Below are 20958 nucleotides of genomic sequence, written 5' to 3'. Positions count from 1 at the left end.
ATGGGTGCTAAGCGACGATATACATACTTAAATAGATAAATACATACTTATATACATAGAAAACATCCATGACTCAGGAACAAATATCTACTTACCGGGATTCGAACCCAGGACCGCGGCTTAGCAGGCAGGGTCACTACCGACTGAGCCAGACCGGTCGTCAAGGTGGACACCCTATTTAATAATGCAAACATTGTAAAACATGGAAAAAATGGACCAGTTACATTGACCCCCAGTCGAATTTGCCCCACTGTACCTTATGTAAATATTAACTGAGATGACTTTTTTAAAAATTTCACCACCTTTCCTTCCGTGGGTGTCGTTGACTGTGGGATATGGGTTCAGTGATGATGTGGGCGTTGGGCTAGCAATTTGTCACTGTAATATCTCAATTTCGGTTATTTCAACAGTTTCAAGTTAATTGCTGTGGCACTAGAACTTGAACAGTTACATGTGATTTATTTACCTCTTTGGGAATACAAGTGTGAGTATGTATGTATGTAGAGCTGGTTGTACAAACAAAGTCATCAAGAATCCAATGTTTTATGCAAAGTATTTCCTAGGTTCCTAAATTCATATTAAAAGGCACGTCTTATGACAAATGGTGGGCGCACTTGGGCAAGTTCCAAATCTCGGAATACCTTTTTACGTAATGTGTTTTGATTTGAAATGGTACGGTATTTATGGAGTACCGGGTTTCTAATTTGACTAGCAAATAGGTTTGTGCTGGGATAAGCTGAGTGCTTAAGGGATGATTGGATTATGAGTCGGGTAGATGTTTCATGTTATTTATAGTCAGGTGACCATTGTAATGGGTCCATTTTAGGCGTGATTTTTAAATAAATCGTGATGAAAGTCTTTGTAACTCTTTAAGCGAACGAAGTCTTTGTCAGGGACCTATAACTCGGTTAAGTTAAGTGTCACTTCCCTAAAGATTTTTTCTATCAATGATCTACAGTAAGATCAAAAGTAGAACAGAACTTTGCTTCCATTTTGCGATTATTAAATCAAACATGTACTCCTACTAGTTTACTTGCACGGGTAGCATGGTCGCGCGATAGTCGATAAAATATCAGGCCGTCCCTATCGCACTATTAGTAAGTGCGATAGGGACGGCCAGATGTTTTATCATTTATCGCGCGACCATAATTGCCTGCTTGGACATACAATCCATATCCATACTAATATTATAATTAGGAAAGTGTGTGTGTTTGTTTGTCCGTCTTTCACGGCAAAACGGAGCGACGAATTGCTTGATTTTTTAAGTGAGATAGTTGAAAGGATGGAGAGTGACATATGTAGGCTACTTTTTGTCTCTTTCTAACGCGAGCGAAGCCGCGGGCAAAAGCTAGTATGTTATAAAATACTACTTTGTAATTGCCTAGAGCTTACATTTAAGGTATAATCCATTGTCTTTTGACGTGACCTTTGGGTCTGTGTTCATTAAAATTGCTCCCAGGAGAGATTACGGGTAAGACCAGGACCAGGAACATCTAGCAATTAGTATTTTGAATTAACTTCATTATCCTACACTATTAATTAGGCTATAGTTACAAAAACAACATATTATATTTATTAAAGAAATTATTTTTGTTTTTTAACAGTTCCGTCAACATTTTAATTTTGATAAAGGCATTTCTAGAGTATCTTCTTAATCTTGATATACTTTCTTCCTAGTTTCGTAATTCACATGTGACATGAGTTCAAATAAGTTCATTAATTCTGAACCAAGACAGCTAGTGGCAGTCAGTGGATCGATGGATCTTCACATTGTCTACTACTTTGTTTTCTGTCTACACGTTATGCGAAACTGATTAAGAATTCCGGAAGGCACCGTGGCGGAATGAATTTTGACTCATGTGCGACCTCACAAACTTGAAAGAGGATTGATCGGAGTGGATTCAGTAGGTAGGGCCAAGTTTCCCTTCTTTCGACAGCAGAGGGAAAAGGACGGTGGATTCCACACATACTGCGTAAATGTATATTTCCACTCTGTCTAAAAAGTGTGATAAAAATTTCCATGAAGCCAAACGATAAATAAGCTTGATGGTCTAAGAATTTGTATACGATTGTACATGCATATATACAGTAATTCGTACCAAGTCGTAGGCAAAGCACATGAAATTGCCCAGGCTTCCATGCCATTCTTAGCAAAGGTGTAAAAAGAAACGAAAGAGGAGGCACACTGACATTTTATCCCGCCAGACGCCTGTGCAAGTGTCTAGGTATGTCACTGTCATTCATATGTGTGAGAGAGAAAACAAATATCATCTTCTCGCTCCCACGGTATGAAATTCTTTATCTGTGCAATGGACTAATAGGTGGCGCCGTCTATCATAATTCATAACCTTTGAGTGTGCCTCCTCATTAGGCCCATAACACAGTCAACTTCTACGACATCCACGTGCGGAAACGGTGTTGTGAAATTCTTAGCCCGTCACCACACCATTGCACTGTATTGATGAATAATAAATAATAATTTTTTATCCCAGGTGTCCGTGGTGGCGGAGGAGGTGAGCACGTGCGTCTGCTGGCCGCGCATGCGTCTCGAGCGCGTGCTGCGACACCGGCCAGCCCTCAAGGTCGTGCTCGACTGTCTCATAGGTCAGTACACTGTTAAATACTTCCCTTAAGACGCTATTACAGGAGCGAAAATGTTAAAATGGAAAGGGAATTCTAGTTTAATATACTAGTGCTATTTTAATTTAGGAATTCTAGTTTAATATACAAGTGCTATTAACTAGATTTATCGAAAAAAAATTGTCCATTAAGAACAACTCAGTTAAAAGATATTGCGGAAAAATCTTTAAAATCGAGGTTCTGGTCTCGACTGTTTCCTCTTTCAAAACTTAATTAATCGTAACGAATTTTGGGAATATGAATAAAAATGAAATAATCTTTGTCGGACCGTTTAGTTTTTTCGGCTAATTGTCACCAATTTTGAATAACACACCTTTTTTACGCCATAATCAATAACGCCGTTTTGGAAAGTTTTGATGGGCTCTAGCGTCTTTAAAAATAAGAATATCAAAAAAATCAAAACGGTGCGACACAGATTAAAAATAATAATAATCCGTGTTGAAAAAATCATTGCTCTATGTTCAAAAACCCGGAGCAAATAGTCGAGAGCGTTTGTATGGAGTATCGATCCCTCAAGTATCGTTTTAAACCAATGATATAATATAATCTGTTCTGACGCTAATAATTGAGCGATTACATAATATTGTGTTTTTGCTTCTTGTCCTGTGATATTATCTACCTCAAACCGTAGATCCAATACAATCCCTTTTGAAGACTAGACATGGTATCAAGACTATCAAGTTGTGATTGTGACTGTTGTGAGTGTCCTATTGTGCGCGGCCTGTGTGTTATGTGTATGATAGACATCGGCTTGACCAGAAGACTCAAGTTATCCAGTAAAAGCTTTTTTACATACTGTGGAATTTAGGTCAATTAAAACCAATATTTGATCCGTAAATTATTACTGGTGAAGGATTTTGTGCCTACTACATAATAATATGGTTATGACTCTGCGTTATACCGTATACCTATACAATAAAAGTTTTATTTAATTATAATTGTTACACGAAGAAATTGCATGGTCATGTACACGACCCGTAGGCCTCAATTTCACCACAGTATAAAACCAGTAATAACTCTTCTTACAAACTTCACGCCGCGCGGTGTGTCCCCCTCCCTCCCCTCGCATGCGGCGAAAACATGCGAAACTGGTGATTATTGGGCTGGACAGTCGGGGCCGCGTTTGCGCGCTGTGTTGACGTGTTGAGTTCGGGAGAAAATGACGTCAGCACCGAAGACATATTTTCGTTACTGTAGTGTTTATGGGTGTATGGAAAGTTCTCAAAATGCGGAAATGTCATTCTTTAGAATTCCTAGACACCCAGAAAAGTAAGTGGTTGTTATATATTTGCAGTGTTAGGTACATTATTGCTTACGTAAATGGCGTAAAAGTGAGATTTAAAGCTAGAATGACACATTAAAATCAATAAGGATTTATCTGTAACGACATTTAGGTAGATGCTGCGATCTATCTAGCTCGAAAGTTTGGTACCTACTTAAATATTGTGCAAACATCTATTCAAACATTTTATGTAAATATGATTTCGTCAGTATTTAAGAAACAAATACGTACTTGAATCTTTATTAGATAAAAAGGTAGAAAGAGCGTTGGTACTAGCATAGCGCCATACACAGTTACTAATACGAGTAGGACAGTAGGTACCTACGTTTCTAGTTCAAACGAATCTTTTTTTATTGTGATGGATTGGGTGTATTCTAGAGAAAACATATAAAATGAACACTTAAATTAACGCTTTTGCAATTATTGTTACACAATCTACTATTGCGCGTATGAGAGTAATATATTTATAATGATTTTTTGTATCTTCAATACTGACTAATGTGGTGTCATGACGTGGTATTGTTATACTAAAACCTACTTACAGTTAATAGTACCTATTAGATTTACAACAACTTACATTGTACGAAGTCGATTATAGTAACGTTGTACAACCCTGCGTGACCTTGCGCAGTAGTAACGACCGCGCCGCCGCTGCCGGAGATTAACTACTGATATATCCTTATACTGTGATTTCACGGCGCAAGAACTCGCATGCGAGTTTCATTACGTTGCGGTATTTGATTGGTGTGCTGGATTGTAATATGTAAAATCGCTTGCGAGGTCTCGTATCGTCTATATGAGCCCTTATTATGGGCAGTTAAGTATTATAATTTTTATAAGTTCTCGTTAAAAACTTTGCTCGTTTCATCAAATTTATGTGACTTGCTTTTGCGAAGGGAAAATTTTGCATAACTACAAAATTATATTGAGAAGTGGGTTGACACGTACGTTTTCGCGCTGTTTATAAAGTCACCTGCAGAAATTAACTGTGTGAATCTGAATATGTACAGTCAACCAATTGGAACCCTAGGCCACTGTAGAACTATGTCACAGTGACTTTATAAATCAGATTGTAAGAAATCTCTTACTGCTTGTCATTTTGACATGGTTGTAGAGTGGCCTTGGGTTCCAATTGGTTGGCTGTACACTTATAGGTATAATGTGCATCCCCACAATAACGAAAAAAAAATTCTGTTCCATACAAATTATGGCTGTGAGACTTAGAAATTTTCTATGAGAGATTTTTGTTTTCGCGATTTGCCCGCGCTAGTCCTGGAAAGTGTACGCTCAATTACTAGCTAACGCCCTAAACGTTATTTTTAGTAAAAAAGTAAAACGCTTGTGATCGAGCAATTGTTCATATGATTGCATATCGGTGACGTGGCACTTTCCATACACTCGTTAATCGAAGCACAGCGAAGGCATTGGAATAGATTACGATCTAAAGTGTGCGTTCGCTGGGTTCAGATGTACCAGTTGTATATAAATTGGGGTACCCTTTAAAAGGGGTTTTAGAGGTTCGTAACGCCAAGGGCACTATAAATGTTTCACTGTAACGTTTGTTTTGGCATTCGGATTTGGTTAGTTTGTTTCAAATTCTGGTTGGCGACATTGGATATGTAGAAAAAATTTCATGACTCTGGAAGAAATATCTGTATCCATCACTAAATTAAATGCCCTATCCTGTCGTGTCGGCTTGGCTGACAGGGTCACTATCCAGTAAACAAGTTCGGTCATAATTCGGAATTAAAAAAAATCATTGCGTGGTTCAAATCACCATGTTCATAAAGCATGTCAATAATGGATGGCGTAGGAAGTCAGATGCTCCATTTTGATAATGAGTTGTTATTGATTTACTCGAATCACTCGCGTCACGCGTCTTTTCGGTTGATATAAAAATGTTCTGGCTCAAGCACGGCAGCGTGATAAAGCTTGATTAGGCTATATAAATATATATATTAGCGTGATTAGGCTATATTGCGCAACCTTACTTGCCTGCCAGACCCTCTAGCACAACTTGCCTTGTCGCGCGCGAGTCCATACTTGAAGTCGCGCTTGATGTCGCGCGCGACAAGGCAAGTTGTGCTAAAGGGTCAGATCTACAGTTGCATTTTTAAAAATTTGGAGTATCTAAATTTTATGTTCACAAAAAAGTCTTAGTGTTGTAAACGGATATAACTAAATTAAAGTACAAAACAATACAAATACTTTTTATTGCACAATGCACACCTTAATACAGGTATCTTAGAAGTATAAGAACTTCGTTTTTTATGAAGAGCACCCTATGATCACTGATCAGTTAGATCACGTTAGATAAAATGACGTGTTAGACAATCTAGCGTGAATAATCCTTAAGGCTCGGTTGTACCGACACGACCTGGCAGAAATATAAATGTACATATTAGTAGTTTATACAATTCAAATCTTATTCAATTCTGTATAGATTTTTGCATATTTTTTGGAAGTTTTCTCAAACTCGGAAAGGTTATGTTTTTTAGCATAGTGATGTGATGTGTTTTATCGACCTTGCAATAATAACCTATCAATATTCATACCTTAAAAACGCCATCAATGATTATTGTTCTTTGTTATGATTCTCTTGTTATTTAGCTATTTTACAAATTCAACTTTATATATTTCTTAGATTTCCGAAGAAGAAGACCGGAAACACGAAGTTCAAGGTGCGATGCTCGCGGTTCCTTTACTCCCAACTCCACCAAAAAGAAGGCCAAGAAGCTGAAATGGAGCAGGCCCCCAGATGTCTCCCCAGGATGTCTACCTTTGACAATTGTACATAAATTACATAATCGTATTATATTAGATCAAATATCTCGGCGGTCGTCTGGCCGATTTTTAATTTAATTGTGTTTATTCCTGATAGATAGTTGATGATCCTGCTAAATTCTTATTTGTGATGTGTTCAAGTTCCTTGTGTGATTATGGCTTGTGTGATTAAGGACTGTAATTCACGTATATGGAGAAAAGAAAACTCCCAAGAACCTGCTGTGTTTCATTAGTGAATTTCGGTCAGTTATTGATACTATTATTTGTAGAATCTAAACAAAGCATAAAATACGATCTTTTCATAGTTTATATAATAACTACTACCATGTTAAATTCTGTTCTGAAGTTTCTCCAAACTGTTTTTAGGTTATGTTTTTGTACTAGTGATGTGTCATTTTTATCGACGTCCCGACATTAACTCTATTGACATTCTTGCATTGAAAAGGACATAAAAATGATTAATGATGATCAGGTATCACAGACTGGGTAAATGGTAATGTAACATTTCTAGTGAATTAAACTTATAGTATTTTTTAGTTTTCCAGAAATTTTCAAACATTATTAAAAAGAAACTAAAAATAGGTGAAACTATTGAAATAATAAATTTTGGTACCTACACTGCCGTTTTGTTTTATTTTCTATTTGATAGAGAAAATATTATTGAGGTAAGTATAAGTAGATTCTTGAGTGGTGGACTAGAAATTAATAGAGGGATGCTACACAAATTAAATTACTTAGGTCTTTGCGTAAGGAGAAGAGAAGAATGTATTTATTTGTTTTATACTCGTATCTCCCATCTTCTATTTTTTACAAACTATTTAGGCCGATATTACACTATCATAGAAATATAGTCATAGACAACATGCCGTCCTTTTTATTCACGTTACAGAAAAAGGGAGGCATACAGACCTATGATCAGAGATATAGGTATGATAATGTAATATTAGGACTCGGTAAGAGAAGAGAAGTGACCGTTTATGTAGGTAAGTACATAAACAAACCATTTATTTGCAATCAGTAGGTACGGTTAGCCAAGAAGGCAAGAATGTATGAATATATGACTTTCATAGCCAAAAAGCCACATAATATATAGAACCGTTTTTCCCCCGAAGGGTAAAAAACGGATATTTAGGTTCCTGCCGAAGCTTGAACCACTAATGAGATTAACACCTTCATAACTCGGCCCTAATCGAGTGAATTCCTCGACTAGTAGCGCCATCTGGCGCGCCAGTCAAGTACTAGTGTCGCCCGGTTACCAGCGCTCGGCTGCTTTTTCCTCAGTACCTTTAGCCGGCAAGGCCCTTAAGGGTGGTTCAAGCTTCGGCAGGAACCTAAATATCCGTTTTTACCCTTCGGGGGAAAAACGGTTCTATTTAGGTGTCCGTGCCTTCGCTTGAACCACTAATGAGACGTGTTTAAACCTCTGCCGGCGCTGGTTAGGGCGTACTGTGACTGATATACTTTATTTATACAGAAATGTCATAATAAGAAATAGGAAGGTATACAAAGGGATGTTTCAAAATTTAGCCACTAAGGTTTCATGAGTTGAAACTGACTTAACACAGCACAGCACAGTTATCCATTATGACTCTATGATGGTGGTGAATCACTTAATTTATGTATAACATAAAACCGACAGGAAGCCAGTAGTTAATAGATCGGTATTACAATATTTACGGAAATAAAACCTGTTATTTCAATAACATTTTTGTGAGAAAATATCTGTAGCAACCCAAACTCTGAAGAGCTTCCCCTTCATCAATGGGTGTTACCTCAACGTCGGCTAAATTTGTCTCGCGTTTCCCTTACAACAGTCCCTAGTCAGAACAAGATCATATACATGTTTTTTGACTTATAAATTCACCAAGATACTAGTCTTCTTCTGCTTAAGATAACTATAATTATATCATGTAACTATAATACACAATTATATCATAGCACTGCCATGAGCATTATGACATTATGTATTTTTCATGTAAATTGATTACTGTACCATAAGTAATACGCCTATATGTATCTCCGAATATGCACATATTATTGTTAGTATACTGAGTAATAAGCAATATTGACATAGCTTAAACATTGTCTTACATAGCCCACTGCCAAATGTCAACATTTCCCATAGCATAATGTGCTATGAATTCTGTATATGAAATATACATTTGCCAAAACAATTGAAATGAACGCTTGTTGGAAGAAATTGCACGCTATCATATGTTAATTTGTAATGTATACCCACATCACGATAATGTATGCGTTACTGCTGGACTGGTAGCAAAACTGCAAATAAGATGATAATACATTTTCGGCTTCTGACTGAATTGACAATACCATGGCCATGGTTAGCTAAGGATCCATATAATAAAAGGTAAGCTCCTACTCAAAGTCTTTACGAGAACGGAAACTATGCAAATTTTTCCTATTAAATTAAAATGGGTCAACTGAGCAAAAAGCTTTGGGATACAAGCGATTGAAACGAATCAATGATCTAATGAGTCACACATACTTAGGCGAAGATCAAATGAAGGCAATTATTTCTAATTAAATTGACTTTGATACTTCCTTGAATATACATGAATGTTAATGCGGGAATCCTCTCTACACTGTACGCGTCAACTTTATTTAGTCTTTTACTATGTCTAGCTAGTATGCTTTTTTCGATATTTGAAATATTTAATTTGTGTTTGAATAATTATGAATATGTGATGCATATATTTTTAGACTTATCATTTTTATGACTTATGTGCTGACTAGCCGAATTCATAAAGGCAAAATTGTACGATTCGTGAGCTAGTAATTCTAAAACATTACGACTTATGGCTCTTTAGTCCATTTCGATATTCTAATAAGAATGTAAGACGACAGATAACTCTTCAAATAAGGGTTAATGATGTACGATTACCCATTTATAATAAAAATTCAGTCATCAGCTTAAGATAGTAAATACATAGTTTTCTTTTCAGAACTTTCGTAATTTATCACCAAATTGCAAAGCAATATATTCTATATTGCTCTTTTGTGCGAATAATATAAATGTCTCACGTTCTTTATAAACTGATGTATACACATAAACATACGGGTTAATATTTACTGTATTCTTGCTTATTTCCCAAAATCCATATGCAGCGGGACTTCCCACAAACAAGATCCAACTGTTATGTAGTGTAATACCTGATTCTACAATTATATCGAGATGACAATTATTTATTTATCGTATGGCATATAATTAGAATTTTCTTAAAAGTCGTACGTGCGCACGGCTGTAGCATGTAGCGCTACGGACGATGACAATGGTATTTACACTTGCCTGTCATCCGAGACCAATAGGTCAAAATATCGTAGCTATAAGTACTGCGTACCTTAAGCGCTGAGCTTTTATATTTCATTTAGGTTTCAAGACCTTACTTCTGATAAATATAGTTCATCAATATCTATTTAAACGGCAATAATTTTAAGTTTTCTGTTACCACTAGAAACCCATTTTGCCTAGAATCTGCGCTCCCTTTTATGAGTGTCCTAACAAATTCTTGTATGTCAGGTATATTAGGAGTCCGAAGTCTTCTAAATTAAGTCATAAGCACAGTAATGTTATAAACATCATATTTCTAGTTCCTTATACTAAATTTAATTGGGACTGGGACTCGTCCTCTGACCTTACGAACCGTTTTTGAATAAGTTGTGGCGTCTACTCTGCTACTGACAAATAGTCGCGCCGCAAAATTCTAATAAATGGCGCTTAGTAATCAACTGCGGAAATATGTATCGATCCTACAACGCGCTAATGGAGTTCCAAAAGTTAATTGTAAATATACAACTTCTGTTAATCTCTCTAGGTCCCAGAGACCTATTCAGAAAACATTTGTCATATGAAATAAACGGGAACTTTCTGTTAGTAATACCGCAGTAGCGGGCGATAATTTTAGGATGCGAGCGCCTCTTTATTTGTAAGAGGAAACTGTGTTCTAAAATTGAAAGAGATTCATCCTTCAATTTCCGTTTAATTTATTATTTCAGAAACAGGCCTCTACATTCAGTGACTACCTTTCAACATTTTATCCATAAGAGTGCCTTAGCAAATTGTGAAAATCGGCTTCTCTTGGAAAATGTATTGCCCTATTGGTTTTAATGAGCTTAAAGTGTTTTCGATATATCATACTCATACAACAAATAAGCACTTTGAATACAATTTACCTACACTCTTTCTTGCTTTGTTTTGTGTAGTTGTTTAAGTTTAGGACCAACTTCATTTACTTCGGTCAAGAGATGTAAGCCATAGTTCTTCGCTGTAAATAGTTTGAGAATATTGTTCGGTCGTCTCTTTAATCTAATTCGTTAGTTATTTATAGAAACATAGGATTCGTAACATTACGCCATCGAACTGGGTAACCGACAAATCCTTTTACGACGAGAGTCCGTCCTGAGTAACAATGCAACAAGGCATACTAAAATGCTATTGTACTAAATAACATATCCTTTAAGTCATTTTGCCAAACTATCCACAAAATATCGTATATATTTGGGAGTCAGATTTCCGGTACGAGTTTGTTGTCTTTGTAATTAACCTCTTCAAGGATTGTCTGTAACCTTGATCTAGCTAACGTTAGTAATAATGCATGATTGAGTATTCTAACCGTTGGTCGATTAACGGCAGTTTGAGGTCAATTTGTAGTACATATATGTATATATCGTACTTAGAAAACTTTCCGAGCTGTAGCTTTTTATTTCTAAATGAATTGGTTCAGAAGTCTCTACTGGGTCGATTGTTACAGAAGTAATACTTTTGTCAGTTCGGTATACTGAACAACATATACTGGAACATTATCCGCCATTAGTCCGACTGGATGTTTCAGCCGGACAGCTATAAGTTTGCTGAAATACAGACGAATATCCAGGTTTCACATAGTAATGAGCCTAGTACAAGAATTTTCCTTTGCGGTAAGTTATTTTGTAGCTAACAGTCAACATTTGCTAAGTACCTGAGTGGTTCTTCTGCATTTCTAAAGTCCGTATCAAGACCCAAGACCATGCGTCAATTATTGACGCCCGTGAGTTGATGAGACTAGAGCTCTAATCATTCATTTAAAAGAATCTGCACTCTAGGAATAGCGTAAAACAGTGGCATAAATTAAAGGGTTTTCTTTTTCCCATTGGTATCTTCGCCGCCCCCTCTCCCTTTCTGATTAGGCAAGAAGGGCTTTGTAATATAAAGTGGTTTTTCATTCTGTTTAGCATCACTATTATGTATATTTCTTAATTCGCTTAGTATCTGGCAACAAAGTGCTAGTTAATTGCTACCGAAGCTCCACCCACACGTTTTTAGATGTGGAAGTGGATTTTCACAACGTCAAACCTGCTAATAAACCTCTATCATGACGAGCATTCTAAAAGTTGACATGACAAATTAGGTTGGCAATAATGGCGTTGCTTTACAGTAATTGGATCACATATTCGTCATCATTATGGCCGTTCAGATATTCACGAGTGAGATAAATTTGGACATTCCTCACAATCATTAATCTGTTGGTCAGGTGACCACGCTGATTATGTATTAGCTAATTAGGCAATTGAGACGACGCCGATGTCGTTCACTTTACCTGTATAAAACGACCCCACTTATGGGAACCCATCACGTGATGATTTTTGTCTAATAAGACAATGATTAAACTGTGTAATTGTGTATGTCTCAGGTTAACACGTACGCTGTGGTTCTGATTCGAAAGACCTTCTACGAAGTACATATGTTTAGAAATACCTTATACAAAGTATGTTTAGTTAAGAGTTGTGCTAATTACCGCAAAGTAGATGTTAAAGCGACATAATCTCATTGAGATTCGAGTACAAATACAACATTTTGCCTCGTGATCATAACGCTCGTCTCATGACACGAAAGGTGAATTAGTGCATAGCATGTAATAACCCAATGGGTTCTCACAGGATGTCGTAAATCATCGCATAGGGCAACGAAATCCAAATTCCAAGTCGCTGCAAAGTTTAATCTTTTACGGGGCGACGCTTGTCAATTTATATGACAGTGTACTTTTTCGCACAGCACAACTTTACTCATGTTGTCTCTAATGACGAATCATGTCTGCACAATGAATGATCTCCTTTGTCATATCATGAGGCGATGCCCTATCGGATCGTGGGCCCTATCTTTTCATAGGCCAGGTTATCTAATGGGACCTCATCTGTCGTTTCAAGACATCTCTTGTGTCCTGTCACCTCACGAGGCGAAGCTATGACTTTTCAAGGGACGAACCTATGTCGTCTCACGGGACGTCGCTCTGTCTCGTCTTATGTGAGCGTGGCATTTGTCCCTTATATTCTTTATGACGGTGCATAGGATTACACTGCGTCCCATCGCTGTCAATTTTCTTCATCGTCTCCATGCCACCACACAGGAACAACCCTGTCGTCTCGCGGGACAATGCAATGTCGTCTCATTGGACGACGCCTGTCGTGTCACAGCATGACGCCATGTCGTCTCACGGGACTACGCCATGTCATCTCACTGGACGACGTCATGTCGTCTCACGGGACGACGCCTGTCGTCTCACGGAACGACGCCTGTCGTCTCACGGGACGACGTCTTTCGTCTCACGGGACGACGTCTGTCGTCTCACGGGACGACATCTGTCGTCTCACGGGACGACATCTGTCGTCTCACAGGACGATGTCTGTCGTCTCACAGGACGACATCTTTCGTCTCACGGGACGACGTCTGTCGTCTCACGGGACGACGTCTGTCGTCTCATGGGACGACGTCTGTCGTCTCACAGGACGACGTCTGTCGTCTCACGGGACGACGTCTGTCGTCTCACGGGACGACGCCATGTCAGTCTCACGTGAGTGAGGCATATGTATCCGCGTATTTATGACGGTGCCTACAGGAGGTCACTGCGTCTCGTCGCTGGGCCAAAGGCACCGAGCGGAATGTCACGAAGTTAGAAGTAATCATAATCTTTTCGATGTTTTAAATTTCTCGAACTTTTTAAGACTTGCTTTTGTAAACGTGTTGCTCGGCCGAGTTACAAAAGCGTACTGAGGAAAAAGCAGCCGAGCGCTGGTAACCGGGCGACACTAGTACTTGACTGGCGCGCCAGATGGCGCTACTAGTCGAGGAATTCACTCGATTAGGGCCGAGTTATGAAGGTGTTAATCTCATTAGTGGTTCGATAAGCGAAGGCACGGACACCTAAATATAGGCTCGGTTGTACCAACCTGTCACTGTTAAAACATACGAAATAGTTTATTGTATGGAAAATTGTATGAATCATAAAGTGGCGTTACTTAATCTTCTGGTAGCTGCGAAAAAAACCTTTGAAGTGAACTTTGTCGAGGCACTTTAATTGAACGAATTCGCTCAAAGTCTCTTCTATGTGGAGGAATAAGAGCAAGCGTTTTTTCAAGCGCCTTTTGCCAAATCTCATCAAATTCTGAATTAGAAAGTTCCTTCTTAAGGTACAGCTTTTTGAGCAATGTTGTGGTAACTACTGGCATTTGTTTTGCTCCTTTATACTCCATGTGGGCAACGATCGTTCGAACTCTTCGGCACAGCTTCTCGAAGTGGTCTGTCGTGCCGTGCAGTCTTATTTGCTCGCAAAGCGTTTGTATGAACCATGTGCCCTCTTCCACCACTCTGCAAAACGAACCTACATTATAACATGGCGTTGTCTGATATTGACATATTAATGTTGATATTAGAGTAGTCAAGCTTTTGACGGATTGCAGTTGCGTACACTAAGGTCGCTCGCACATTTATTTTGTATAACATAGAGTAGGTATATGTACAGACTCATGCCTCGCTGGTCGCCCCGTTTGAGCATCGACACAATTCGCATACGAAAACTTAATATCATATTCTACTGTAAAACATACCTGATAGAGGCTCTACCAAAGAACGAGCTATGAAACATGATTATATCGAGTCCATGGACCTGCGATATTTATCTGTTGGGTAAACAGCATCTAGTTCCACAGTGTGAACAGGTTCCTGTACACTTTGGCTTCTCGACTCCACAACTGCAGCTGGTTGGCGACCCCGACATGCCTGCAAAAGAAATATACCTGTACTAAAACCAATGTAAAAGCAGAAATCCGCGCCGCGGTAGCTAATCATTTCTGCAATAACATCTATCTCTGAATAAATCTTCAAATTTCAAATTAGTATTATGAGTTAAAAAATAACTTGTTTAAAAAAACGTTGAAGGCATTAAATATACTCTCACCTGAATTAAGAATATGATTGGTTTCCCCACCAAACTGGGATTAATACGAGCGTCAAAGCACGCGATTACGTCTCTTTCGCAGTAACGCGTGTCAAATGCTCGCAGATAACCGTGGTCTTGACCGTGAGTCAGGATCGCTATGCAAAGACAGCCGCTGCTGCTAAAGTTCCTTCTACTAACTGAAATGTACAATAAATTCATTAGTTTGAAAACTGGATCCACAAAATTGGTTCAATATTTTGGAGATGTTGAAAATATAGACACCAGTCCGTCGGAATTGTCATCATTGATGTAATTATTGATATATTGAATAGAAAAAAAAATGGATTTTGCTTCTGATGCAAAGTAAGATTGACACAAATAATTATCAGATTTATTTAGATGGCAACGCATATATTTGTTCTCATCCCTTGTGTATTTAAGTATACTGCTACACGATACGATAGAATAAAATTTACCAGCAACCGTACCCATTTACTTACATTTTTTCAATTCAGTAAACAAATCCTTTTCTTTTAGATCATTGTGAGTGGTCACATTAAATCGAAATTGTTTGAATGTATCTTCTAACGCAGCTACATCTAAAGCTGTGCCTCGTCTCTTTGGTTCGCTTAGAAAGTTTTCATGATTGAATATAATCATATAATTTCTTTCGAATTTTTCTAATTCATACGTTGTTAACTCCAAATCTGACTCAGTTGTGTGCCTTTTTTCGGGTATACCTAATGCATCGTGATAAATTTTGTTAAGCGTTTTCATAAACAGTTTTTGGAACTGAGATTTATTAATCTCATTATCGGACGTAGAAGCTTTGGCGTCGTCGTCATTTTTCCCTGGTATTAATTGCTTCTTAGCATCTAATTGTTCTTTATGTTTTGTGCGATTTGATAGCTTATTAGGAATAGTAGTGTATAAGTTTCGAGTTTCAAAAACACCTATTTTGTCAAGTGGTACAACGTCTTTAGATTCGATAGATTCTTTTGGAAAACCAAAAAAGCGTTCATCAAACACTTTTATAGAATGATCAAGAGGCGAGATTTCTTTGACAGAATCAGTTTCTGAGGTAAGTTTGCTTTTGACATCTAATTTATTTTTTTGTTCACTTGTTGGTTTTGATAAATTAGGGTTAGCAACAAGCAATAATTTTTGCGGTTCATAGAAATACAATCCAAGCTTTTCAAAAGCGACGGATGTGTGTAAATGTAATCCATAAGTGTCACTTATGTCGTCTTCTTCCATTTGTGTTGGCTTCTCGAGATCTTTATCAGATATGCCATGCCATGATTCATACCTTCTAGGTGCATAGTATCCCTTTCTTCTTCTTTGCCATGATTGGACTTTTCTAGGTTCATAAACCTCTTCTTGGATAACTAAATCTTCTAACGTATTATCAGGTTGTGCGCAGACGTCCACAGTTTTTATATCAGCTTTGTTTTTTGAACTATAATCTTCATCAGATGATCCATATAGCGATGCTTCCAGGTTCACATTGAATGCTTGACTCATTTCACTTTTAGTATACACTATGAATTTAGAAATGTTGAGTGGGTTTGGTTTGTATGAAATAATAATGGATTAAAGGATTGAAATCATAGTTAGGGCGTCATATAAGCTACAACGCACATTAAATAACGATTTTTTTAATATTGCAATCAAGTCACTTATGCGTATGCATTACATTGAATGCAGACAACAACTGAAGATAAGCTTACTGTCATATATAACAAATGCCGTTTTTACATTGAAATAGATATCGCTATACTCAAAGAGTGAATGATAAGATAATATTAAGTATTCCACATAAACATATTATTAAAGGGAAATTACCTGTATCTAATATAATACTTGAGTACTAAAAGATATCGAAGATTTAACTTATTACATAGGCATAATGTACGCAGTTGAATGAGTGCTCATAACTACCGTAGTTACCGCGAACGATTAGACTTAGTGGTTTATGATTACTGATGAATCAAGTACCAATCAGAGTCTAACAACATAAACAACCGCGCGTGTAAACAATCGTTAGCAAAGATACTAAACTATCCGGTTCACGTTCCAGGAAAAGACATAACCCACAAGCTGTACTCAGTAAGCGAAGGTCTGAGTGCGGGAGCGGCAGATCGCGACGCCGGGGCTGCTCATCTGACGCGCTCGGCCAGCGTCGACGCCGTTCACGAGGGCACGCGTGGACGCTTGCGTAGCCTGGCGTGGCGTACGCGGTCTACTAGCAAGAGTAAGAATAAAACTTGTCACTTGTCTTTAAATACATAATTCACAAATTTGTAGTCAGTAAATGAAGGTCTGATCATGGGAACAGCACAAGGCACCTGTGAACGCTTGCGTAGCCTCGCGTGGCGTACGCGATCTACAAGAGTAAGTACACCTTTCTGATGAATACTGTGTGTTATTTAGAAGTTATTACGTCCTCTTGTCATACAGGTTTTACTAGCAAGAGTAAATTGCTGCTCCATGCCACCGTGGTAAATAACAAGCTTGTTTAAGAGCGCTTTGTTTGTTCGAATGTTGTTAGTCTAATCTAACTATGTACGCTCTGATTTTTCGTACAAGACTGTTGTTGTAATTATTATTGCATCTCAAAATTCGCATTTCAACTGTCTGACATTTGATAAGCAGTACTTGGTCTTGATCCTATTTAGTTCTAATAAAGGTGTTAATCATGTCTGTACTTTCTTTAATTATGGCGAACAATAAAGTTTTTTTCCTAATTGTATTACAGGTAGTTCATACTGGCAGCCGATGGTGGCGCGCCAGTTCCTCAGCCAGTCGCCGTTCGGGCGCGGCGTGCCTCGTCTCCTCACGCAAGCCTCGTCGGCGAGTCTGCAGCCGCCGTGTCGCCGCAGCCCGCCACGGCGTGCGGCCTCGTTCCGACGCGGCAGAGAAGTCAAGTTCGCTGAGGCGGCGCATGAGACGGTGTGACAAGGGCCGCGGCCCCAGCAGGTACTTTTATTTTCATTCAAGACTCTGTGACCAGCTTCTTGTACAATCTGTGAACTTCTTCTGGGGAGCGTCCTTATGCTCTAGTCCACAGTGACTCTAGAACCTCTTTCACCAAAATTGTGGTGAATGTCCTCTGTGAGCCCTCTAAATCATTTGGCTTCCTTCCGTCGCGGCAGGGAAGTCTAGTTCGCTAAGGTGGCGTGACAAGTTCGCAGCCCCAGCAGGTACTTTTTCATTCAAGACTCTGTGGCAAGCTTCTTCTACAATCTGCGGACTTCTGGGGAGCGTTCTCCTGCTGCGGTCATTAAAAAAAAAAAAAAAAATAAATAAATCGTTTATTCTCAAAATAAACCCTTTTTAATAACATTAAATCTTCTGCCAAACTGCAGGACAGTTTGATTATGAAATATCTGTCAACAAAATTGTTGTGAGTCCGCTAAACCGTGTGGTTTCCTCTTGCCATGGCAGGGAAGTCAAGTTCAAGTCAAGAAGACGAGGGCCGTGGTCAGTATACTATTACATTAATTTAGTCCTCTCATGCCAGCTTCTTCTAGGATCCGTGGAATTCTTCTGGGGACGTTCTTCTGTTGAACTCATTACTAAATATATTTCAACAAGCTACATTGGCAGCGTATGGCGTGGCTTGCTTCTGCCGTGGCAGGGTATTTACTATTTAAGCCTTCTGCCGTAGCAAACATTTTCTACGAGCCGTAGAGAAGGGTATTCTTCTGTTGACTTCAATTCCTATTCAAGATTCTGTAGCAAACGTCCATGTGAGTCTACAATCTGCTATAGCTCCAGGCTTCCTAATGAACGCGTTAGGAAAGCCAAGTTCGACTACAAGAAGTTTCTAGAGATCTCGATGTGACTCAAACTCGTCAAATAAGTATTATGTAGCAACTACCGAAGGACACCTCGTGCGATTAAAGCTTTAATCCCATTCGAAAATGGTAAAAATATTGCTGTCTCAATTTTGAACACTACTTCGTTTAGGCACAGTATAATAAAGAGTACTATCGTGACCTATGTACTAGGTGACCTATCAAAATCTATAATGCTCTTGATCATTCTGAAGATATATTTGCTGATTTCAGGAGCTGGAGCCGCTGGTGACGCCTCACTCTTCGCCCCTCCCGCCCGCGCGGCACCCATGACCGACAAGCGAGCGAACGATTTGCACCACGGACTTTTAAACACATCTCAGACTATCACAGTGGAATTGTGAGACATTAGAAGTAATAGGATAACATGACGCAAATTGAAAATTCAGTTGGATAGTATTTTGCTTTCCTACGTACACACCAGAAGTTTTCAGGTTCACCTTATATCGATTAAGATAAGCGTAAGTTGAACATGAGAGCGTACTGGCTGGGCATTTTGGCCATACATAGAAGCAATATTGATTCATTTATATACATATAAAGATCGTATTTTTGAATCGGAAAGCTGCTCTAGTTATTTGTTTTAACAGCGATCCCTGCCTTGAAATGTTGATAATTGAAGATTATTAAAATATCCATATTCCATTATTACAAAGAGCTTCCTGCAACTGACGACTGTCAAGTACCTTTAGTATAAAGCTGATTCGTTCGCTCGGCGCCCGGCGTAACGGGTTTAGTACATCGAAATAGAATAAGTTAAGAACAGTAACACCAAATAACTTAGAAAATCAACTTTTAATGTGTTTATAATGTGCTATTAGTAAACTTTTTTGTGTTGTGATTTGAGGAAAATTTGTCATGATTCAGCTACAACAAGCAGGTAGGAGGAGATATTAACCATATGGAACTTTCAATAGGAGTCGCATAAAATGTACTTCTATTGTTTGTCCTTGGGCCCATTTCTCGGAGCTACAACTTACAATTTACAAGTGGTAGTCAATGTCTAATATGACAAGTTGGAAATAGACTTCCGCATGTAAATGGTAGCTTTGTTTTGAGAAATGACCCAATTGTCGCATTCTCAGTTTACGGTTCTTTTTACTTCTCAATGCCACGACGTAGCGGTAGACGTAGACTAATTGTGGATATATGGTTAGCAAAGAATCCAACTAAGTTACTGAAATGTTTTTGGGAATACGAGTAGTTATAGGTACCTATAATCCCTTATGAGCGCAACATTCGACATTTTGTTTATTCTGAGACCTTACCTGACCTTATTTACTCTGAGATCATGACATTTTTATTCGCCAATAATTTGTACAACCTGATTTGATTGTACCTACACTGCATTTTCATGCTTAGTGCAGTTGAAATAGTTCTCCGATGTACTTGTTGTTGCCGGGTTACCAATTAGATTTGTGGATCATTGGGCATAAGTTACTATTCCATACTTATTATATTTCGGTGGTTTAGTGATCTCTAGTGATACTCTTACGTTCGTTAGACGAGTGCGTCTGTGTGTGTTAGAATAAGCTAATTGTAAACGTGTATTTAAGTTACGTTGCCACCTCAAACAGCACCCAGAACAAATTACGTAAAACCATAGATTAAATATAAGAATATCGTACCATTCCATACATTAAAATGCGACCGCCTAAGAACGCGCATACACTACACCACACATAGATGGCGCCACAAAAAAATGTCTTGTAGCTTTCGATTAAACTAAACTTGTAGATGGCGTGCGTCACTTTTGACATAGATCTATGGCTCGATGGGATGGTATGATTTTCTTATATTTAATCTATGGTAAAACAGAGCAACATAAGAACACCTGTAGAATAACTATGTAAATTAATATAATTTTCTAGAAATCGATAATAATTCAAGTGGAATTCTAAAAGTATTAATAATAAAAATCATTGTTTATTAGTAATAAGACGTTAAATCGTGATAAAGTTATAATGTTAATACAAGGATTTATATTCGAAATAGGTAATTAATATTAAAACCTATTTGTTTAGCACAGAGTTATATTTTCGTGCCCCTTGTTGCGTAAGCATTTTCTAATTTTCATCTAAGTATCCAAAGAGTTGTGGCCACTATTAATTTTTGTTGTAGTTATGACTTGGCTTCAATTTTATACTGCATCCCCTTCAAAATAAACTTATTTTTAAATTTC

General features: G+C 38.1%; 2 protein-coding genes across 3 annotated transcripts in view; one reads left to right on the top strand and one right to left on the bottom strand.

Annotated features, from left to right (window-relative positions):
* LOC125226408 (blood vessel epicardial substance-like) overlaps positions 1 to 19262 on the top strand; it is a 29575-nt gene extending 10313 nt beyond the window's left edge. The window contains exons 5-8 of the mRNA XM_048130388.1: positions 2493 to 2604; positions 16997 to 17170; positions 17675 to 17895; positions 18990 to 19262. Coding sequence (XP_047986345.1) covers positions 2493 to 2604; positions 16997 to 17170; positions 17675 to 17874 — 486 coding nt within the window. The 3' untranslated portion in view covers positions 17875 to 17895; positions 18990 to 19262. The remainder of the gene's footprint in view (positions 1 to 2492; positions 2605 to 16996; positions 17171 to 17674; positions 17896 to 18989) is intronic.
* On the bottom strand, positions 14205 to 16617 carry LOC125226407. Of its 2 annotated transcripts, XM_048130386.1 has the most exons (4): positions 15417 to 16617; positions 14935 to 15113; positions 14585 to 14756; positions 14205 to 14345 (listed from the first exon to the last, which is right to left on the bottom strand). In XM_048130386.1, the coding sequence occupies exons 1-3, from the start codon at positions 16438 to 16440 to the stop codon at positions 14625 to 14627; spliced, it is 1335 nt and encodes a 444-aa protein (XP_047986343.1). In that variant the 5' UTR covers positions 16441 to 16617; the 3' UTR covers positions 14205 to 14345; positions 14585 to 14624. The 2 variants fall into 2 exon arrangements, with proteins under 2 accessions (XP_047986343.1, XP_047986344.1); XM_048130387.1 differs by lacking the exons at positions 14205 to 14345; positions 14585 to 14756 and having other exon boundaries at positions 14985 to 15113; positions 16226 to 16617.
* Positions 19263 to 20958: the final 1696 nt, after the last annotated feature.

This window comes from Leguminivora glycinivorella, chromosome 5, assembly GCF_023078275.1.
Source record: "Leguminivora glycinivorella isolate SPB_JAAS2020 chromosome 5, LegGlyc_1.1, whole genome shotgun sequence".
Taxonomy (NCBI): domain Eukaryota; kingdom Metazoa; phylum Arthropoda; class Insecta; order Lepidoptera; family Tortricidae; genus Leguminivora; species Leguminivora glycinivorella.
This window is presented reverse-complemented; position numbering and strand designations above follow the sequence as displayed.

Excerpts from the sequence above, each read along its gene's own strand:
- LOC125226407 (XM_048130386.1), bottom strand. The coding sequence starts at position 16,440 with ATGAGTCAAGCATTCAATGTGAACCTGGAAGCATCGCTATATGGATCA. Across the intron at positions 15,114-15,416 it reads GTTTACTGAATTGAAAAAAT|TTAGTAGAAGGAACTTTAGC; the intron begins GTAAGTAAATGG and ends TGTACATTTCAG. Across the intron at positions 14,757-14,934 it reads CAATCATATTCTTAATTCAG|GCATGTCGGGGTCGCCAACC; the intron begins GTGAGAGTATAT and ends TTTCTTTTGCAG.